The sequence below is a fragment of the Chiloscyllium punctatum genome, chromosome 3, assembly GCF_047496795.1.
Source record: "Chiloscyllium punctatum isolate Juve2018m chromosome 3, sChiPun1.3, whole genome shotgun sequence".
NCBI classification, from domain to species: domain Eukaryota; kingdom Metazoa; phylum Chordata; class Chondrichthyes; order Orectolobiformes; family Hemiscylliidae; genus Chiloscyllium; species Chiloscyllium punctatum.
In genome coordinates this window covers 67874367-67897520 of record NC_092741.1, presented here as the reverse complement: position 1 = coordinate 67897520, position 23154 = coordinate 67874367, and the positions used below count along the sequence as shown (strand labels likewise).

Below are 23154 nucleotides of genomic sequence, written 5' to 3'. Positions count from 1 at the left end.
GAATACAGAAACAATTTTTAAATTAAAAACTAAGACCCCGAATGCATGGCTGTTTAAAGTTTAAACAAATGGGCTTGAAATCACAGCTTTTTCAGAACAGAGCAAAATAACTTGAGGGCCAGGAAAAGATTATTTTTCACAATGCTAAGTGATAGCAGTCCCACTTAACACAGGGGTGAGGGTCCGGCACAAGAATGTAAAGAAATGCAGTTTATTTGATTTCAATGCAATTCTTTGAAAACACTTGCAAAACTGATCCGTGTCACAAAAAGTAGATTCAGACAATATCACTTCAGAAAAGAAAATATGTTTAACACTATTATTGTAAACAAACAAATACAGATAGAACAATTAGATATTTTGTGGCATTTAAAAACAAACAAAAAAGCAGGTGGTCCGCAAAGGTTTATCCTAAAGCAACTTTAGGATAGAAATTAACAATTACTACAGGCAAATCTAGGGAAGCCATATAATATGACTAGTAAGAGGTAAAATTATTACATACATGTCCAAAAACAAATGCTAAAGCTGTCTCTTTTTCATGTTGCAATGTTTAAGCATATTTTTGTTTATCCCAAATTCAAATAAAAATCAAATAAATCAGTAAAAATTAAAGTTAAAAAAAATCACACAACACCAGATTATAGTCCAACAGGTTTATTTGAAAGTACTAGCTTTTGGAGCGCTGCTCCTTCATCATGTTACTAGTGGACCGACTAGTTTACCTGAAGGAGGAGCAGCATTCGGAAAGCTAGTGCTTCCAAATAAAGCTGTTGTGTGATTTTTAACTTTGTCCACACCAGTCCAACATCTACATATCACGGTAAAAAGCAGATAGCTCCGACGAGTTGGGAAGGTCGGTGTGGACTTGTTGGGCCGAAGGGCGAGTTCCACACAGTAGGAATTCTAATTTTAGTTCCGGAGATGTTTAAATTTTGGACTTCTAATTTCCTCCAACATAAAAATTTGATACAATTAGATTCAGAAATTGATTCCACTGAGCGTGATTTTTTTTTAAGAATCAGACCTAACTAAACTGGCGAGGAGTGATTTAATATATGTATTCCTCAAGCTTTAAGAAATTCAAGGAACTTGTAACCGTGGCAAATTGCATCCAAAATTTGAAAATATATTGCAGTATTTTTCAATCCCCAAGGAATCGTCATAGTTAATATTTAGTAACTTATTTTACAAAGTTTTATTGTGAAGTTAGTTTTGCAAAAGAAAGTTGTAAACGTCCCCTCATCGTGACACGATTTTAAAACGATCCCCTTCTCGCAAAATGAAGTTGCCATATCATACCAATTTGCAGTTTAGCAGGAATGCTGGAGATAATAAAACCCTAATAGTGGAAATCCCAGGGATGCAAAACTAAATGTAATTGCAAACCCCCAAAGCAACCACACTTCAATCTACGGTGCTTAAAACAAGGACCGCGTCTAACTGGAATTGAGTCGGTACAAACGGTGCACACAAAACATGGTTAAGATTTCTCCGCAATGCTAAGAGCAGGGAATCTATTAGAAGACGGCAGTTTATTTACGGGAGTGGAGTGATTGCTTAGAAGCTGCGGGCCTTGCTGACAGGCCTTTTAATACTGAGTAAGTGAAATACCGGCGGCTGCTCTCGAACGTTTTGGATCGATCTGTCTTGCACACTGTCCCCACTCAAACCCTCCGACACATCCCGGGTTTCCACCTGGAACGTTAACAGTTAGCGCGGAGAAGGGATAGGAAGAGAGTGCGACTCCCGGTGAAGGGGGGGGGTAGGGGCTCGGCGGTGACTGGGAGAGAGGCGGAAAGGGAAGCCTCTCGCCGCTGACCCCTTCCAGCAGCTTCAATGTGCAAAAACCCGGCGGTACAGCTCCCAGCACTCGCGCTGACCGGAACCCCCGGAAGCTGGGGATCCTGACACCCCCCTCCCCTCATTAAACAACTTTACCGGTCAGAGGGCGAGACTTCCAGCTGAACTCCGTAATCAAATACGTGCTTGTGTGAGAGAGAGAGCGTGCGCGCATGTGCCAGTCTCCTCCTCTTTCTCCCTCCCCCTTCCATTGGAAAGACGGACGGTTTACTCTGATTCTGGTGGCGGTTGGACCTGGAACTTTGGCCTAGGTCGCGCGAGCACCTTGGTCTTGCAGAATGACCCGTGTGCTGGCCTTTGTCTCGGCGCTGCTGCTGCGGACTGCGTGCCGGAGCTCGGTGGCCCAGGTCTGCCGACAGCTCAGAAACCAGCGGCCTCTCTCTTGGGGTGAGTGAGGAAAGTTGTCCAGCTGCTCGTAACCTTTACTGAAAGTAATGTTGCAAGTGCCGGTTCTGTGCAGTGAAACACACCCATTGCAGAAACTAGCGTGTGTGTGTGCGTGTGATGGCAGAAGTTGGGTATGTCTAACTAAATAATGATGTTAATTTCACCATTGTTGCACATTTTTATGTTTACAATGACAAACGGTCCGCCCTGAAGAAGGGTCGCTGGGGTCGAAATGTTAGTTCTATTTTCTGTCCATAGATGCTGCTCGGTCTGCTGAGTTTCTCTGGTAGTTTTTGTTTTTGTTTGTTTCATATCACCATGTTCAATTCCTTTTATTTTAGTCCTAGGTGTGGGGAGAGGGTGAGCACTTAAAATGGATCTTTTTTCTTTTTACCAGTGGGAAATGTTAAAAGCAGCGTTGACTTGTTCAATACTTTTGCTCGACGTTTAAATCCGTGCACTTTAGCACATTGTCCAAACTGCCACTCCCTTTACAGCAAGAAGCAAAGTATTGCGCACGCTGGAATGTGGGAAATGCTCGAGAAACTCAGCGACCGAGTAGCATCGGTGGAAAGAGAAACCGTTAACATTGGCCTGGATTAAAATGTACCCATTCATCTTGAAATGACGTCCATGCTGGGGACTCTTGGGCAGGGGCCTCCTTCATACATGACTGAAACAGACTCTTCAGTTGGTCCAACCAATTCATGCCAAACATAATCCCAAACTAAACTAGTCTCACCCGCCTACTCTTCGGCAGATCTACACTGCTGCCTGTCACTCAGCCAGTTTTGCCTGCTGCTACTGTCAGTTTGTTGCATGGGTTCTAACTTTGCTGACTGACAGTGTCAGTCTTTATCTATGCCTACCACATCAACTGTGTAGCCCTCATCACTCTTTCCATACTTCACTAAAACCTGAAGCAAATATAGTTAAATGCATTCATCCATATTAAATCCTTTCTGGCTCTCATACAAACAAGGATTAAGTGTGTGCTATTTGTCTTTTTCACTCTGTTCATGAATCATGGCTAGCCCCTGCAAATAATCTCACCCACTTGCTTAACAAGAATCTATTAGTCTCTGACTTGAAAATATTCTATAATTGTATTCAATCACCTTTTCAGGATTGTCCCAAACACACACAACCCTAAGAAAAAAGATTGCGTTATCTCCATTTTAAATGCAAAGCCCCTTGTTTTTAAACAGTGACCTCTAGTTCTTGATTCTCCTGTACCAAAATACCCTCTTTACATCCAATCTGACAAGACCCCTCAGGATCTTATACTTTCAAATCAATCACTTGTTTGCTTGAGTAAGATGAATAATACCTTACTCAATGTTCCTCAAAGCCACATTGTTGCATAGCCGTTTAGAGGTTCTGCACATGCTAACAATTTTCACAACATTGATTTCCAGTTTCAGAACCTGCTGCCACGCACAGACCTCAAAGCTTTGAGCAATGGAAAAAATGGAGGGAATGTTGTTCTTATTCAAGCAAATTCCATTAGATGCAAGCCTTGCCTGTTCTGACTATTCTTTTAAGGTGATAAGTCCTTTCCAGCTATCAATCTAGTAAACCTTGTTAACTACTACCAATGCATCTACATCTTTCCTTGAAAACGGTGACCAATGCTATACGTAGTACTCCAGATGCGGTCTCATCAATGTCCTGGAAAACTGAAGCATAACCTCCCTACATTTTATTCTATTTTTCTCTCAACAAATTACAATATCCCATTAGGTTACTTAATCACTTGCTGTATCTGCATAAAAGCCACAAAAACCTTTTGCAGTTTAAGCATGAGGTCACCCAGGCAATCTCTCACTATTCAGATAATACTTTGTTTCAGTGCCAAAATGGACAATTTTATGTTATACACCAATTGCCAGATATTTGTCCCTTCACTTAACCACTCTGTATCTTCCTTATGTCCTTTTCAGTTTACGCTTCTATCTATCGTGTCATCAGAAAATTTGGTGATCACATCTTCCATGCTTTCACCCAAATCATTTACATAAATTGTAAGCATTGATGTATCATTGTTGATCCCTATGGTACACTACTCATAACATCCTGACAACCTGAAAAAGGTACGTTTTATGCTGACACTTTGCTACCGGTTGGCTAGCCAATCATATGTCATTGCCAATATGCGACCCACTGTACCGTGAACTTTTGTGACTGTGTTCCTTCTGGAAATCTAAGTACATTACATCTACCATTTCCTGTCATGCACAGCATATTACTTCCTCCAAGAACTCTAGATTGGTTAAACATGATTTTCCTTTTACAAAATAATTTTGACTCTGCCTGATTGCCTTGAACTTAGATAATTGCCCTTCTATGACTTATTAGGTGATAGCTTCTTACATTTGCCCTTTGACATATAATGAGCTAGTTTGCTTGTAGTTTCTAGCTTTTTCTCCTTTGTTTTTGCATAAAGGAGTTACATTTGCTATCTTTCAATTTAATCAACATTTGCCCAAGTGGTTAATTTTACCATGAATTATCATTTCTAAAAGGTTTCCCTCCACTGAGATGAAACTGACAAGTTGTTGCTAGCTTTATTGTTACACCCTTTTTGAACAAGGGCATAACAATTGCATGTCTCAAATCTGCCAGCGCCACCTCTGTAAGTAGAGATTTGGAAAATTATGGCTGGTGTTTTCCTCCCTTCCTTCCCCAGCCCATATCCATGGATGTATTCTGTGACTTAAGAATGGCCAAACCAATGCCTTCTCAGATTTTAGCCCGTCAAGCATGTCAAATACTCGTTCTTTCACTGAGTTGGACAGAACCTTTTCTCCTTGGTACAATACACATTAAGTACCTCAGCCGTGCTCCCTTTCTCCTTGTGTAAATCTCCTTTTAGGCTCCTAATCAGCCTCGCTCTTCCTCTATCACCTTTTCATCTTTGTTTTTAGAAGACTTTTTTATCTTGTAAGTTACCAGTCTTTTGTACTTGTTTTTCCACTTTTGTTTTTAGCCTTCTGTATACAGCCTAGTTTGTGCTCAGTATGACACCTGCCCTATGAATCCATTTTCTGGCTCAACTCACGCTACCTGTCTTATCATTGTTTATTTGCCCTATCTTTTCTTCCCTCATGGCAATCTCCTTGACTGTATCTGATCTACCTCCTGTCTACTCAGAGTTTTGTGTGCCAGTCTGTGATTCTAATTTATCTGTGTCAGGTCTGTTCTCGACCCATTGGGGGAGGATCACTTCCAACGAATTATTCTTACTCTGGACTTTTCTTTATCCTTTTCTGTAGCTAACTTGCATTATATTATACAAAAATCACTTCCCCAAAACATTCCACTACTTAATATGTTTGACCCACTTTGTTAGCTAAAACCAGATCCAGTAACATCTCTCTTATTTTACTGGAAGCACATTGATGTCGCAAATTTTCATGAAAACATTTCAAAAACATTTCTCCTATAATAATTATTACCCAACTATTACTAGAATATCAAATATTCCACATTGTAAGTAATCCACCTGGTAATTCTTGGACCCCTGTGCCAATCCCTTAAAAAATTATCCTTCTGTATCTTTCTTACTAGTTAGTGACCCATAGAATGTACTCAGCAATACAGTGGAACCTCTGATTCTTGCAATGTTGTTTACAAAATAGCTGTTGAATTTCCTACATAGTGCCAACAAACACATTTTTTTACAAAAATGACTTAATTTGCTGCAAAAGCACTTTGAGACATCACAGAATTGCAAAAGATACCATATAAATCTAAAATATTTTCCATTGCAAGCTGTAAAGCCAGGAATAAATAGGTTTTGAGGAAAATCATTGTATTTTCATCTCTTCTCGCTAAAATGCACAATATTTTATAGTTTAAATAATTATCATGGGCTGGCATGGTGGCTCAGTTGGTAGCACTGCTGCCTCAGGTTTGACCCAGGTTTGATTCCAGCCTTGAGCGACTGTGCAAACTCCCCACAGACATTCTCCCAGTGTCTGTGTGGGTTTCTTCCGGGTGTTCCGGTTTCCTCCCACAGTCCAAAGATGTGCAAGTTAGGTGAATTGGCCGTGCTAAATTGCCAGTAGTGTTAGGTGCATTAGTTAGGGGTGAATGTAAGGGGATGGGTCTGGTTGGGTTGCTGTTCAGAGGGTTGGTGTGGACTTGTTGGGCCGAAGGGCCTGTTTCCACACTGTAGAGAATATAGTCTAATCATGATTATTTCATGAACATTATCATGTAAGTCTAAGGAGGTGATACTGAGGCAAAGAAATAAAAGGTGTAAGTGCTTACATCTGAATAGAGAAGGGAAGGATAGTGGAAAATTTTGATAGAGGAGAAATTCTACTGAGAAATGTAACAGAAGGGAAAGGTGTGAGTGATATCTGGCAGAGCACGACTAATGGATGATCTCTTTCTCCAAGTACAAACCTAATTTCCTCCACTTTCAGCCCCTGTGGTGCAGTCAACCTCACAATGTCATTAAATGTTTGAAACAAAATAGATGCGTGGTTTAATTTGAAAACTATTAACTTCACTTTAAAATGTCTAGTAGACATATGAGTTGGTATATCTCCACTTTGCATGAACTTCATTGAAAGGATAAGACGACAGAAAATCCATGTAACTTGTAAAGCTTGGTCATTTCCCTTTTAATTGTAATGAGATCAGGTCTGACTATCGCATGACATTGGCCTGATTTTAAATTGGGGCTGAGCTTGATTGAAATGTATTGTTAGTGCACTAGGCATTGCCTTGAAATGACTCACTGTTCTAAAAGTGTGAAAGGTGTTCAGGAGTACAGAAAAGATCAGGCAATTACAAAGGATGTGAGTAGACTTTGGATCTTTTACAAGTATTACCTTTGGATAATGCAAAGCACATTCTCATTCCACAATTAGAGCATAACAATGCTGATTTAATTTAAGACTTATTTGTTTAATGAGATCTAGTTACATTTTTGTGGTATTTTGGGAAATATTCAGACTTACTGACATCTAGTGCTTCTTACTGGCCTAATTAAAGAAGGTGCATTGATGACTGTGGTGTTGTCATTAACAGTTTCCACTATTAACGCACTTGCTAATAACTGATTTTTTAGCCTAGCTCTAATATGTAATCCTAATCCTAACCCCTTTAAATTTAAAATCAGGGATAAAATGAGAAAGTTAATCCTGCACTTTATCCTAACTTCTAATTGTAACCAATGTTATGGACCTGACCAAATCCCCTTCAAATATAACAAGGATGTAGTGTCTAGGCTAACTTTTATTTAAAGGCAAGTGTAAGGTGCTGTGTTCCAGAGGTAATTTGATTGGTAACACTACTTGGCTTGAGCAAAACACACTTCCTTTTCATCGTGTAGTCAAAATACCTACAAAAGAAAGAAGAACTGATAAACTTTAACTCTGGAAAACGTAACAGAATACTAGATTATTTAACGACTAAACAGCAACTGTTCCGATATAATAACATCCCATAAATACATCCTTGGCAAAGGCAAATTGACTAAAGCAGATCGTCTTATGTACAATTCTTGCAGAAGAGACAACTCCAGCTTTAAGTTGTGAAATAAATAACTGCTTCCATACCCAGCTTCAAGACTCAGCAACTGCTGAAAGCTAAACTAAAACTCTTGTTTGCTGGGAGCCTGATCCCACCTATTTACGCTTCTATTGTCCCAAATTTTAAAAATAAAACCAATGCCCCACAAGCTGTTTACTTTATTACCTTGGAGAAGACAGCTTAGCACCTATGGCTCAAAATCTGTCTTTCAAAATACACCTCTTTAGCCGTAGTATCATCACATTAAACCTTAACTGAAAGCATAACCTGAAAACTAATATATAACCACTAAGTCACATGGCAGTAATATGGTTTGGAGCCAGTTTTGATGCCACTAGTGTTGTGTGATATTATCAATCAAACCACAGAACAGGAAAAGGCCATTTGGCCCATCCAGTCTCCAAAGAGCATCCCACACCTTAGTTGAAGGAAAGATTTGATCACTCACCCCAGAAAATACATTAGGTGATATTTTTCAAAATTGTTAGAAAATGATGATTGCTTTCTGATTTTATACTACATGTTATCAGATTACCACTGTTTATATTTTTATTTTTATTTTTGTTACAACTTTCGTCGATTATCAGGAAAACCCATCTGGTTCACTAACGTCCATCAGGGAAGGAAATCTCTCATCCCCACCTGGTCCGACCTACATGTAGGTCAGTAGTTACATGTTACTCCTGACCCACAGTAATGTGGTTGACTTTCAATTGATCTCTGAAAGGGTCTAGCAAGCCATTTAGTTGTACTGATCGCTACAAAGCCTCAAAGAAATGAAACTGGGTGGATCACCTGGAATTGACGTAGGCTCCAGAAAAGACAATGGCAGAAACAGCCTGCTCGACCCTCAGTCTTCCTTCCTAACACCTGGGAGCTATTGCCGAAATTGGGAGAGGTGTCTCAGACTAGTCAAGCAAACACCTGACATAATCATACTTGTGGGATAATACCTTACAGACAATGTCCCAGACACCACTATCACCATCCCTGTCCCACAAGCAGGACAGACCCAGCAGAGATGGCAACACAGTGGGACACAGTCAGGAGGGAGTTGGAAGTCCTCAAAATTGACTCTGGACCATATGAAGTCTCATGGCTGTAGGTTAAACGTAGCAAGGAAACCTCCTGCTGATTATGATGTACTGTCCTCCCTCCGCTGATGAATCGGTACTCCTCCATATTGAACAACACTTGGAAGAAGTACCGAGGATGGCAAGCGCACAAAATGTACTCTGGGTGAGGGATTTCAAGATCCACTACCAAGAGTGGCTCGGCAGCAGTATTACAAATCAAGCTGGTCGGGTCCTAAAGGAAGTATCTGCACGACTGGATCTGTGGCTGGTGGTGAGGAAATCAACAAGAGTGGGGAAAAAAAATACTTGACCTCATCCTTACCAATCTGCCAGCTGCAGGTGCATCTGTCCATGATAGTATCGGTGACCATTGCACAGTCATTGTGGAGACAAAGTCCCACCTTGACATTTAGAATAACTGCCACCGTGTTGTGTGGCACTATTTACATTGCTAAATGGGACAGACTTTGAATAGATCTAGCAACTCAAGACCAGGCATCCTTAAGGCACTATGGGCCATCAACAGTAGCAGAACTGTACCCCAGCGTAATCTGTTGCCTCATGGCCCAGCATATTCCCCCACTCAACCATTATCATCAAGCTAGAATATCAGCTGTAGTTCGATGCAGTATGCAGGAGGGCATGTCAAGAGCAGCACTAGGTACATCTGAAGATGAGGTTTTAACCCAGTGAATCCACCAAACAGAACCACATGCATGCCAAACAGGATAAGCAAGAAGTGGTAGACAGAGCTAAGTCATCCTATACCTAATGGATTAGACCTAAGCTCTCTGGCCATGCCACATCCAGTTTTGAATGATGCTGGATGATTAAACAACTCATTGGAGGAGGAGGGGGCTTCACAAATATCCCCATCCTCAATAATGGGTGAGCCCGGCACATCAGTGCCAAGATAAGGCTGAAGCTTTGCCAGCAATCTTCAGCCTGCAGTGCCAAATGGATGATACATCTCTGCCTCCTCCAGTGGTTCCCAGCATTACAGATACCAGTCTCCAGCCAATTTGGTTCTATGTGATATCAAAGAAACGGATGGAGACATTGGATACTGCAAAGGCTATGGCCCCTGACAACATTCCAGCAACATTATTGAAGACCTGTGCTCCAGAACGTGCTCCCCTAGCCACGCTGTTCCAGTACGGTTACAACACTAGCATCTACCTGACAATGTGGAAAATTGCTTGTGTATGACCTGTACGTACAAAGCAGGATTAATCCAACCCAGTCAATTACTGCCTGTAATCTACAATCGATCAGGTATTGGAAAGTGGTATCAATCAGCACCTACACAGCAGTAACCAACTCAGTAACACCCAGTTTTGATTCCGCCAGGGCCATCCAGTTCCTGACCTCATTACAACCTTGGTTCAAACATGTATAGAAGAGCTGAATTCCAGTGACGGCCCTTGCCATCAAGGTTGCATTGACTGAGTGTGGCATCAAGGAGTCCTAACAAAACTGGAATAATTGAGGATCAGAGGCAAACTCTCTGGCGTCATACCTGACACACAGATGGTCATCGTTGTTGGTCAGTTATCTCAGCTCCAGGACCCTCAGCCGGAATTCCTTGCGGTAGTGTTCTTGACCCAACCATCTTCAGCTGTTGGACGAAAGGGAGGACTGCAGATGCTAGAGATCGGAGTCAAGAGTGTGGAACTGGAAAAGCACAGCAGGTCAGACAGCATCCGAAGAGCAGGAGAATGGCCATATTGGGCATAAGCCCTTCATCAGGAATGAGGCTTGTGGATTGGGGGCTGAGATAAATGGGAGTCCATCACTGCCCCCTCTGACCTATTACCTTCTCCCTCATCTTCATCCACCTATCGCTTTCCCAGCTACCTCCCTTCCCACCCCACCCCCTCCCATTTATCTGTCAGCCCCAACCCGCAAGCCTCAATCCTGATGAAGGCTTTTAGCCTGAAACGCCAATTCTCCTGCTCCTCTGATGCTGCCAGACCTGCTGTGCTTTTGCAGCACCATATTCTCACTTTCAGCTGTTTCATCAATGACCTTCCCTCCATTATAAGATCAGAAGTGGGATGTTCACCAATGATTGCACAATCTTTAGCACCATTTGTGACACCTCAGATACTGAAGCTGTCCATGTCCAAGATTTGGACGATATCTAGGCTTGGGCTGACAAGTGACAAGGAACATTCATGCCATACAAATGTCAAACTATGACCATCACCAATAACAGACAATCAAATCACGGCTTCTTGACATTCAATGTTGTTACCATCACTGAATCACCCACTACCAACATCCTGGGGGTTATCATTGACCAGAAACTCAACTGTACTCACCACATAAACACTAGCAACAAGAGCAGGTGAGACACTAGGAATACTGCAGCAAGTAACACATCTTTCTCCCCAAAGCCTGTCCACAATCTACAAGGCACGAGCCAGGTGTGATGGAATACGCCCCATTTGCCTGGATGAGTGCGGCCCAACAACGCGAACGAAGCTTGATACCATCTAGGACAAAGCAGCCGGCTTGATTAGCACTGCATCCACAAGCACCCACTCCCTCCACCATCAGCACTCAGTAGCAATAGTATATACTATCTAGAAAATGCACTGCAGAAATTCAGCAAACATCCTCAGACAGCACCTTCCAAATCCATGACCACTTCCATCTAGAAGGACAAGGGCAGAAGCTATATGGGAACGCCATGACCTTCATGTTCCTCTCCAAGCCACTCACCACCTGACTTGGAAATGTATTGCCTTTCCTTCACTCTTGCTGGAATTCCCTCCCTAAAGGCATTGTCGTTCAGCTCACAGCAGGTGGGATTGCAGCAATTCAAGAAGGCAGTTCACCACCACCCTCTCAAGGACAACTAGGGACGGGCAATAAATGCTAGCCAGCCAGTGACACCCACATCCCACAAATGAATAAAAAGCACTTACATTCCTGTACATTTGAGTATCAGTGAGCATGAAAGCAATGGATTTGCTTAATTCATGTTAATTATTGTCAGTTTGTAAATGGATGTTTTACAGTGAGATCCTGCATTATATTCTATTTGCTGTCATTGAAATTGCACCAATTTTGCTAATTATTGTATGGTTAAATTACTTCAAGATATCCATGCTGCTAATTTTGTATCAAAGCCCTTGTACTTAATCAAAAGTATCTAAGAACTTGAGGTTTTTTATAACTTCAAACCTTTTAATACTTTTTATAGCTCCATTTTACCTAACCCAGCACGGCAGTAACTGGAGTGTTTGTACAGCTCCCTCTGAATCTGTCACCTACCAGGAACTAAAACAGTTGCTTAAATCAAAAACAATTGTGATTGATGTCAGAGAACCTTGGGAAATCAAGGAGTATGGACAAATTCCTGGATCTATAAATGTGCCATGTGAGTATATCTTTGAGTATAATTTGCTTGCTGGTACACCATTTTTATAACTGTGTGCAGCAGTAATAAAAGAACTAGAATTCTGGATTATTTCATCAACTTATTTGAATTCAGCTCCTGGTGCTAATGGTGATGTGTTTTATGTTTTGTGTTTGTGGGATTGGATATTGCTAGAAATGCAGTATTCAAGGTCAGTCCATAATTGGCCTTGATCTGAGTGGCTTCCCAGACCATTTCAGGAGGCAGTCAACCTTGCTGCGTATCTGGATCCAAATATAGACAAGGTTAGGTAAGGGTGAAGGATTTCCTTCAAGGTTTCTGAACCAGATTTATTTTTAATGACAATTCACTACTTTTTACTATTAGGCTGACTTTTAATTCCAGATTATTTTTTATTGTTGAATTCAAATTTCACTATTTGACTTTGTATCCATAGAATGTTAGTCTGCAATTCTGCATGACTAGCCCACTGAAATTATCATTGCTCCATCACCTCCCCAGACTGGACACTAGGACATTACTGATTCAAGCCGTAGATACATTGTAGAGGAAAATGACAGGTCTTGATTGTCAGAATAACCTGATAAGTTTGTGGTTGTTTAGCCTTTAAGGAGACATCCTTGAAGGAACCTTTCTATAGGGTATATAACATGAATGAAACAAGAACAAAATGACTTTGATATGATGCTTTACCTAGTCACACAATTCTGAAAGTAAGTACAGGATCCATTTGAAAGTACATCTTGACGGATTGGTGTGATCAAATATTTATTTTTGTGTAACCTGGAATGAGCTGCAGCATTTAAGGAGCAACAAGATTAATGGAAAATGTTAAGCTTGGTGTTCTGGAAGAATGTCAACAAATGCCACATTGTTTAGTGGATTAGCAACCTAGAGATTGAATTCATAACCCATTCTGGCAAGTTATGGAGTATAGTTCGATAAGTCTGCACTTTTCAGGATAGCTTTTGCATTGCCACAAATGACTTCATTTGAATTCTACAAAGGAAGTCACCTCCTCTTTGTGTACATATGTGACTCTCAGCATGCTATGTGGCTGAGGCATGATGCCTTCTAAAATGGTTATTCATTTGGGACCATTTCAAAGTCAATTATATGCGATTTTAGCCTAGTTGATATTGTTAAATATGAAAAGCAGCAGGGCATAGTCGACCGAGAATAATTTTTGTGTTACACTGACGTTACAGTTTGTAATGACGTGTGATTCTGTAGCTGCTACTAGCCTGTAAAATGTTATTGCTGGTAAGTTTTTATGTACTTAAATTTACCCTCTTTTTATCCAGTTGATGCAGTTGTGGCACCATGCTACATGGTGGAGGGGAACTGTGGAGACAAGATTTAGGATTTGTGTGGACTGTGTTGTATTCACACCTTTAGGTATTATTCACAATTGAGTTTGCTGTGGATTAGTTTTGATCCAGTTATATTAGATTCCACATGAGTTCAAGTTCTCTCTCCACAGGTGTCTCCACACCTGAGTTTTTTCCCCCAGCAGTTTTTGTTAGCCTTTTTTTATTGTTTCCCTTTTGAGTACTTCACTTTGTGTTGTGCCTGTATAAATTAGCTTGTTGAAGTTCACATTTCTGTCTAACTGTAAAGACCTTTTCAAAAACAACCTTTAATATTTTGAAATGTTCTCTCATGCACAATTTTTACAATATTTAATATTGAACCACAGAAGGAGATATTAGTGTAGATGACCAAAAACTTGATAGGTAGATTTTAAACAATTGTATGAAAAAAAATTTTGAAACTGACAGCCAGACTCCTCCGACCACTGGGATTCATGACAGCCCATAAACCAACAGCCATGCTCAGACACCAACACCAGAACAAAAGACCCTGTACCCATCATGTGCTGCTCAAAAGTAATTTACAGAACACAGAACGGTGAATGCACCACAAAAGTGTAGTGAAAAGACACACATACACACACATTCCTGAACTATCAACTACCTGAACAACCAGGAGAATCTGCATTTGGACCCTGTTCAAAAGGGCTACAACACACTGCAGCACTCTCGACATGCAAAGAGAAAAGACCTCTACAGAATTTCACCAAGAACTGATACCCCCACAACTTCGCCCACAGATGCCTAACAGACAGACAATGCAATAAGGACATGCCACGACTTAACTCACTAGTCACGCTACCTTATATTTTTTAAAAAGTATCGGAACCGACAGCCAGACTTCTGCAACCACTGGGATTCATGACAGCCCGTAAACCGACAGCCATGCTCTGACAACAACTCACCAGGATAAAAGACCCTTTACCAATGTGAAAGACAAATGTAATTACAAGATTCCTTGCAAATACTGCACAAAAAACTATATAGAACAAACAGGCAGACAACTAGCAATCCACATCCACGAACACCAACTAGCCATGACCAATAGCTATACACACAGATGAGAAGGACCACAAATTCAACTGGGACAATACAATGATCATAGGACAAGCTAAACAGAGGGCAGCCAGAGACTTTGTAGAGGCACCCACAGACTCCATCAACAAGCACGTAGACCTGTATCCAATATACTGGCCACGACAACAAGCAACTGGAAGCAGCAGGAACAGAACCACAAATTCTAGAAGAGATAGTATTGCAGTGCTTTACAGGAGGCTCCATAGCACTGAAAATGTCACCTAGACAGGGGATGAAATGTCTGCAAATCAACTTCCAAGCTTGGCAACATAACCTATCAATATATATCTAAACTTGTTTGATTCTTCTTGCAACTTGTCTTACCGCCTATTTTTGTGTTGTCTGTAAATTTGGCTACAGTACATTCACTTCCTTCCTCCAAGTTATTTTTATATATTTGAACAGTTGCGGTCCTAACCCTGATCCTTGTGGAACCTTGCTCGTTACAGGTTGTCAACTTGAAAAAAACCCTAATGCCCACTCGCTGTTTCCTGCACAATATGCAATTCTCTATCTATGCCAATGTGCTACCTCCCAAACCATTTGCTCGACTTAATCTTTTGGGAGGTATCTTGTCAAATACCTTCTGGAAATTCAAATAAAACACCCCTTCTGGTTCCCCTCTATCCACTCTGGTTAAGACTTCCTAAAGAAACTCAGCAACACAATAGTCAGACACATTTTTCCTTTCATTAAGCCATACTGATTGTGGGTGATCAGATAATGATTTTCCAAATGTTCTGCTATTATTCCCTTAATAACTGATTCCAGTACTTTCCCAACAATAGATGTTAGGCTAATCAACCTGTAGTTTGCTTTGCTGCTTTTTAAGCACACCCACCCTGCTTTTTGAAAAGAATGGTGCATATTCAACCATTTGTTTAAAAAAATATGTTATTACCAAACCCAAACACTTCCTATTAATTAACAAAAGTAAAAAGAGGAATCCTATGAAATTATAGTGAAATCTTCCAAATTCATAACCTTCACTATCTAGAAAGACAAGGACCAGCTACAAGAGAACACCACTCTGTCAGATACTATTCTAGCCTGGAATGGTGTCACTGTCACTGGGTCAACAGATGGAGTTTTATTTGGATAAATGCAAAGCGCTGCACTTTGGAAAAGCAAATCAGAGCAGGACTTATACACTTTAATGGTAAGGTCCTGGGCAGTGTTGCTGAGCAAAGAGATCTTGGAGTGCAGGTTCATAGTTCCTTGAAAGTAGAGTCACAGGTAGATAGGATAGTGAAGAAAGAAAGTGTTTGGTATGTTTTCCTTTATTGGTCAGTGCATTGAGTATAGGAGTTGGGAGGTCGTGTTGCAGCTGTACAGTGCATTAGTTAGGCCAGTTCTGGAATATTATGTGCAATCCTGCTCTCCTTCCTATTGGATGGATGTTGTGGAACTTGAAACAATTCAAAAAAGTTTTGCAAGGATGTTGCCAGGTTTGAAGGATTTGAGCTGTAGGGAGAGGCTGAATAGGCTGGGGATTTTTTCCCTGGAGTGTTGGAGGCTAAGAGGTTACCTTAGATTTAGATTACTTACAGTGTGGAAACAGGCCCTTCGGCCCAACAAGTCCATACCCCTACATTTACCCCTTCACCTAACACTACGGGCAATTTAGCATGACTAATTCACCTAACCTGCACAGCTTTGGACTGTGGGAGGAAACCGGAGCACTGAGAGGAAACCCACGCAGACAATGTGCAAACCCCACACAGTCAGTCGCCTGAGGCAGGAATTGAACCTGGGTCTCTGCCACTGTGAGGCAACAGTGCTAACCACTGTGCCACCGTGCCGCTATTATAGCAGTTTATTAAATCATGAGGGCCAGGGATAGGATAAATAGACAAGGTATTTTCCCTGGGAGGAGGGAGGGCATAGGTTTAGGGTGAGGGGGATGAGATATAAAAGTGACCTAAAGGGCAACTACTTGTGTGTAGGGAATGAGCTGCCAGAGGAAATGGTGGAAGCTGGTACAATTACAACATTTAAAAGGCATCTAGATGGGTATATGAATAGGAAGGGTTTAGAGAGATATTGCCCAAGTGCTAGCAAATGGGACTGGATTGGATGAGGATATCTGATCAGCATGGACAAGTTGGACCGAAGGTTCTGTTTCTATGCTGTACATCTTTATGACTATTAAACACTTTAGCTGACAGTACTGTAGGAGTACCTGTAGAATATGAACTGCAGTGGTTCAGGAGAGGGACTAGCCATCTCCCTGCGATAACTAACTGGGGACTAGCAATACATGCTGCCTTTTCCAGCATGCCTACATCCTTTGATTGGCAAAAAATAAGTTGGAAGGAGAATGCTGTGAAGAAGCATGCTTATGGAATAATTTTCCTTGTTTTTTCCATGAATAGGACATAACATTGTTTATTTCAAATAAAATTTTAACAGTAAATATTGTAATTATCTAAGTTTGTAAGTATTGTCAAATAGGTTGTTCCAAGAATTTATTACAGTACGGATACAATAAATTTGATTTGTAGGGTATGTACACAACCTTAATTGCAGGGTTTTACTTTCTCCTTTCTATTTTGTAACTGGATTACACATTGCTACAGATTGATATGTAAAACTAAAGCTGCTATTTCCAAATATTAATATTTAATGGAACCTGTGAAAAGCACAATAAAGGCGAATGGCAAAAAATGTTTCCTTGGATCACTGACAACATATAAAAGGTTAATAGCTATGTTTTATGCTAAATATCTTATTGGTAGAGTGTTTTAAATATAGATTGCACTGATTTAATGTTCCAATTATCTAAAGTGGGAGAAGTGGAGCAAGCCTTGAAGTTGGATTCAAGCAAATTTATGGAAACCTACAATGGAAAGATGCCATCCACATCCGACAAAATTGTCTTTTCATGTTTGGCAGGAGTCAGGAGCAAGAAAGCTTTAGAGACTGCAATGTCACTGGGCTACAGCAGGTCATTACTTTTTACTTTCTATTTTCTTGCTCAGTTACCTAAGCAAACTGCTGATCAAAATTAAATCATAGCTCTGCAATTGAATGAGGTTAAATTCACAAGTGTCACATCCAAGAAAAGATTCTGAATTGTGGCTGTGTTGGCATTAACCATTAGATTTCCTACAGTGTGGAAGCAGGCCATTTGGCCCATCGAGTCCAAACTGACGTTCCAAAGAGCATTCCTACCCAGACCCAGCCCATAGTCAATCCCTGTAATCTGAATTTGTGATGGCTAACTTATGTACTGTGCACATCTCTGGACTCTATGAGCAATTTACCCTGGCCAATCCACCTAACCTGTACATATTTGGACTGCAGGAGGAAACCCATGCAGTCTCTGCTGTCACCCAAAGGTGGAATTGAACCAGGGTCCCTTGTGTGGTGCAGCAGAAATGCTAACCACTGAGCCACCGTGTTGCACCTATTCGTTTCCTACCCTGTCCAGTCTCTGCTACTATTTTAACCACAAAAGCCATCGCCTTTACTCCCAATCCCATGCGTGCTCCATAGTTTTGTATTGCTTTTGTTTAAAACAAAAGGCTACTTCTCCTTTGAAATAAATATTGATCCACTGCAAACATAATCTAACCTCATTGGAAATGTTTTATTCTAGTATTTACTTAATTCTTTGTGATTCTTAAATGTTTGCTGCCTTGCCAGCTGACTTATGGAAAGTGGTTGCTATTTATATTATTATAGATCTTCAGAATGTTGAAGACAACTTATGGTTACTGAGTCTTCTAGCCTGATATGAAAAATTTCTAAGCTTGAATCTTTTCAAAACTGCAACCCATAAATCTTGATAATACTCTGAATCTACTTGTAGTTTTTATGTTTTTGATGTTGTATTGGGAGTTCAGAATTGTACGTTGTAATCTAACTGCAGTAGGCCATTAGACACTGAGTCTGCTCATCATTCAATTTGATCATAGCTGGTCACCCAAATCAGTAACCTGCTTCTGCTTTCTCCATATACTATTTGATCCTGTTAGACCTCCTTGAAAATGTTCAATGTTTGGGCCTTAACCACCTTCTGTGGCAGAGAATTTCAAAGGCTTGCCACTCTCCAGGTGAAGTAGTTTCTCCTCATCTGAGTCTTAAATAGCCTATTCCATATCGTGAGACTGTGACCCCTGGTTTTGGACTCCTTGGTCATCAGGAACATCCTTCCCATGTTTACCTTGACCAGTTCTATTATGATTTTATAGGTTTCTGAGATTGTCCCTCATTCATCCAAACTCCAGTAAAAATAGTCATAACCAATCCAGTCTCTTTTTTCATACATCCATCCTGCCATCCTAGGATTCTGTCTGGAGAACCTTTGTATCACTCCTCCATGTCCAGAATGTGCTTTGTCAGATGAGGAGATCACAACTGCTCGCACTACTCCAGGTCTGCTCTCGCCATGGCTTTGTATGGCTGCAGTATGATATTCATGTCCCTGTACTCAAATCCTCTTGCTATGATCGTTAACATACCATTTCTCTTTAATACCTGCTGCACTTAAAAGCTTACTTTCAACAATTGGTGTACAAGTACATCAGATCTTGTTGCACTTCGCCTTTCCTTGTCTGGTACCATTTAGATAATCTGTCCTCCTATTTTTGCTCACACTTATCCACATTACATCTGTTATGCATTTGTCCACTCACTCAGCCTGTCCAAATCACACTGAGGGATTAATGCATCCGTCTCACGGTTCACCCTCCCACTCAGCTTTGTCATCTGCGAAAGTAGAGATATTACACTTGGTTCCCTCATCTAAATCATTAATATGTATATAGCTGGAGTCCAAGCACCGATTCTTATGGTATCCCACCAGTTACTGACTGTTACTCAGAAGACCTGTTTATTCCTACTGTTTGTTTCCTCTCTGCCAATCAGTTCTTTGTCCATGTCAGTAGACTACCCCGAATCCCAGTCACTTTAATTTTACAAGCTAATCATTTGTGTCGGACCTTATCGAAAAATACAAATAAACCTACTTAAACCACATCCACTGGCTTCTACTTGTCAATTCTACTTGGTACATCCTCAAAAGAAAAATCCAGTATATTTGTCAAGCACGAATTGCCTTTCGTAAACTTATGCTGACGTTGTCCGATCTTGTCACTATTTTAAGTGCCCTGTTATTAAATTTTTTTATAATGGACTCTCTTGTTTTTGCCATTACCGGTGTTAGGCTAACCAGCCTATAACTCTATTTTACAACTCCTTTTCTAAATAATAGGGTTACATTAGCTACTCTCCAATCCATTGGAACTGTTCCAGAGTCAATAAAATCTTGAAAGATGTGCATCAGTGTATTGATTATTCATATTTCCTTGCGTACTCTGGGGTGCAGGTTATTGGATACTTGGGATTGAGCGGCATTCAATCCCATCAATTCATCTAAAAGTATTTACCTGATTTCCTTCATTTCCTCCTTCTCACTGGACCCCAACATTTTTGGGATGTTAGTTGTGTACACTTTTGTAAAGAGAACTAAAATATTTTACCCAGTGTACCCTTTTTAAATGATTTGCCACTGCCTATGAACCACCATCTTTTAAGTAGCATTCCCTAATTTAGTGTAGCCAGCTTGTGCCTCATACTGTTGTAGTTTTATTTATCTTGTTTCAATCAACAATGAAACTCTATCTTAATAAAGAATTCTCTATTATGGTCACATATCCAATTATTCCTTTCTGATTACACAATACCTAGTCAAGGATGGCTTGTTCTCTAGTTGTCTTCTCAACATATTGATCCAGAAAACTGTCCCTTACATGTTCTGAGCATATCTCACCATTGGTATTACTGATTTGATTTATATGCAGATTAAAGTTTTAATATTCCAATTGTAGTATGAAATCTGTCAAGGCTCGTAACCTTTGCAGTGTTTAGTGCATCCAGACACACCTTGATATTAGAGAATATGTATTTTTCAGGAAATATGCATTAGTATTCATTCGTTTGTGAAATGTCAATCTTTAATGAAAACAAGTGATTATCTTCAGTTCCAGAACAATTACTGTATTCCAAGTGGTATCAGATGTTTTAAGACAATTTATCATTGTTTTTAATCTTTATATGTCATTCCACTATTTATCCAGCTGAGTCCTTTCAGGTAGTGAGTGCTGTGTTTTTTTTGTTTCAGAGCTCTACATTTCCCTGGTGGTTGGGAAGAATGGGTGAAATGTGAATTTGCTGATCATCAGCGTTGAACTATTTTGGGGAAAAAAGTCTGGAAGAATCTCAAAGAAATATGAAGAAATAAAAATGACATCAGGAATATTAAATCTGCACTTTTGATAGTTGAGCTTTTCTTACATTTTTAGCTAAAAATATTGTTTAGGTATAGTTGAGAATTGTGAAAGCTTTGAGAAATGGTTTTACAAAACTGATGGTGACCAACTTTACCATGGTATGCTTTTGGAATAAAACACAAGTAGGCTAAATTTATCTATGTACTGTATTCTTTATCATCAGCAAAATTTGTATTGAGCAAAACATGTTTGTTTATTCTGTATGATGGAACTGCATTTTTTAAAAATTTCCTACACCTGCTAAATAATATTTTGTAAGTTGTCACTATAATTTGAGAACATGTTTTTCCGCATGGAATTATTTTCTTTCAGCCCCCTTGCAGTTTAAGAATTTATGCATGCGAGTGTTACTGCATGTATAGATGTTGGTTGAAGTATATATTTGGACAGTTTTAATATGACCAAATTTGTAATGTTCAGAAACCACTTGTATATGAAAATGTGGGCTTTTACCTGAAATAACTGCATAAGAAACTATATTTAGAACAGTTCTTAAACTTCAAATCATTTAATTATTGCTGAAAAACAAGTTTTATCTTGCACTCAGGATAGTTAAGTATCAAAATAAAGGGAAAACATTTTATACTGAATGACAGTGAGTAAACTCAGATCGGTGGAAGTATTGCCATGATGTACCAGTTAATGTTAACTGACAATTAACACCAAATAGTCCTGACAGCATGTGTGGAGAAAGGTAATTAACGTTGAGTCCAATGTGCCTTCTACAGAATTTCAGCAGAACAGAAACCACCTGATCAAATAATTTGTTTATTATACAAAATAATCTAGCCTAAGACTATTTTATTTAGCTATGATAAAGTAATAAAGGACAAACAGGATACTTATTTTAAAAATCTCTAACTATGTGCTACTTAAGCAGTCACTAAAAACAATTTTCTATTAGCAACTACACAATCAATTAACTTGGAGCTACCCTGCACTTTTTGACGTGAGGCATACAAAGTATATTTGACTGTTTGTTTGACTTTCTTCCTGGAACAGGTTACCAGCCTGGCATGAGACTATATCTTAAAGTGTACAATTTTGTATCAGATTAATCAACATACGTGGCCACATGACAACAGAAGATGCATTTGCGAAGTCATCCAGGGGTAATTGCTGGAATTTCTGGCTTAGAAACGAGGATGCTACCCAATGCAACAAAACCTTCAGTGACCCAATAATAAAATTTCTTTGGATATATGAGACAATGAGGAAAATGTTTAACAAATTTTTAGTTTGCTCCGAACAGTATTCTAGCTTTTCCAAATTGATTAGGCTCAGCTGGATATTGAACATAACATCTAAGCTATTGAAGGGTTTCGGCTGCAGCAGCACATTTACCCCCAAATTTCATCCCCTCTGATTTAAAGCACCTGAACAGCCACTATTTGCATCATTTCTTGGAGTAATTTCATATTTCTATGTAATACCATTTGATACGTGAATCTCAAATATAACATTAAAATTTAATGCAGAATATTAAATCCTCAAAGCCTCATCTGTTTAATGATTAGGTTGCTTTATTTTGTAATCTTTACATTTTTTAAACAACTACTGAACAGAGGTATAAAAACTCCAACTTTAACACTATTGGAAAAATAGGTTTGAATATTTAATTTTCAATTATTTATAACTATTCTAGTAAAGATGGTTCTCAAACACCTGGTATGTTTGATTACCTTGATGGCAAGTCTTTGAATTTTGTAACCACAGTGATTAGCTAGAAAGTATCCTTAGACCAGTAACCTATCATTGATTCAATTTAAGAACAAATCTGGTAGATATTAAATGAGAGCACCACCCTTGCAACTTGTGTGCCACAGTGAAAACTACAAAGCTATCCCAGTTTTGGCAGACATAATGTGTTAGTCCATATTTTTGAAGTATTCTGTGCTTGGTTAAAAATTCAGTCTAAGACATTTCAAACATAGCATTACAAACCAATAGTTGCATTGCTATGTAAAGGTAATTCAATGAAACAAATTCTATTTGCTACAAACCCATAATCTTGATTAGATTTGGTGTCATAGAAAAATCTAGTTTTACAATTCACTATCATATTAGCACAAATACATGTGAAAATGTGCTAAGAATTTGTCAGTTGTAACATTTGTCACTTTGCTAATATAATTTTCTCTAAAAAT

The 23154-nt window shown here is 39.6% G+C and overlaps 2 protein-coding genes across 6 annotated transcripts in view; one reads left to right on the top strand and one right to left on the bottom strand.

Moving 5' to 3' along the window:
- The window catches only part of usp45 (ubiquitin specific peptidase 45), a 164113-nt gene extending 162071 nt beyond the window's left edge, over positions 1 to 2042 (bottom strand). The window contains exon 1 of one of the 4 annotated variants that reach the window (XM_072554740.1): positions 1942 to 2042. The gene's annotated coding sequence lies outside the window, so the exon portion shown is untranslated. Of the gene's footprint in view, positions 1 to 1614; positions 1790 to 1941 lie in introns of those variants that run through there. The other 3 variants (XM_072554725.1, XM_072554739.1, XM_072554732.1) reach the window with 3 other exon arrangements.
- Positions 2043 to 2090: 48 nt separating this feature from the next.
- Positions 2091 to 22494, top strand: tstd3 (thiosulfate sulfurtransferase like domain containing 3). 2 transcript variants are annotated; one of them, XM_072554776.1, is made up of 5 exons: positions 2098 to 2250; positions 8385 to 8459; positions 12085 to 12261; positions 17499 to 17658; positions 20839 to 22494. In XM_072554776.1, exons 1-5 carry the CDS (start codon positions 2142 to 2144, stop codon positions 20903 to 20905), a joined length of 588 nt encoding a protein of 195 aa, XP_072410877.1. In that variant the 5' UTR covers positions 2098 to 2141; the 3' UTR covers positions 20906 to 22494. The 2 variants fall into 2 exon arrangements, with proteins under 2 accessions (XP_072410883.1, XP_072410877.1); XM_072554782.1 differs by lacking the exon at positions 8385 to 8459 and having other exon boundaries at positions 2091 to 2250.
- The last annotated feature ends 660 nt before the right edge of the window (positions 22495 to 23154 follow it).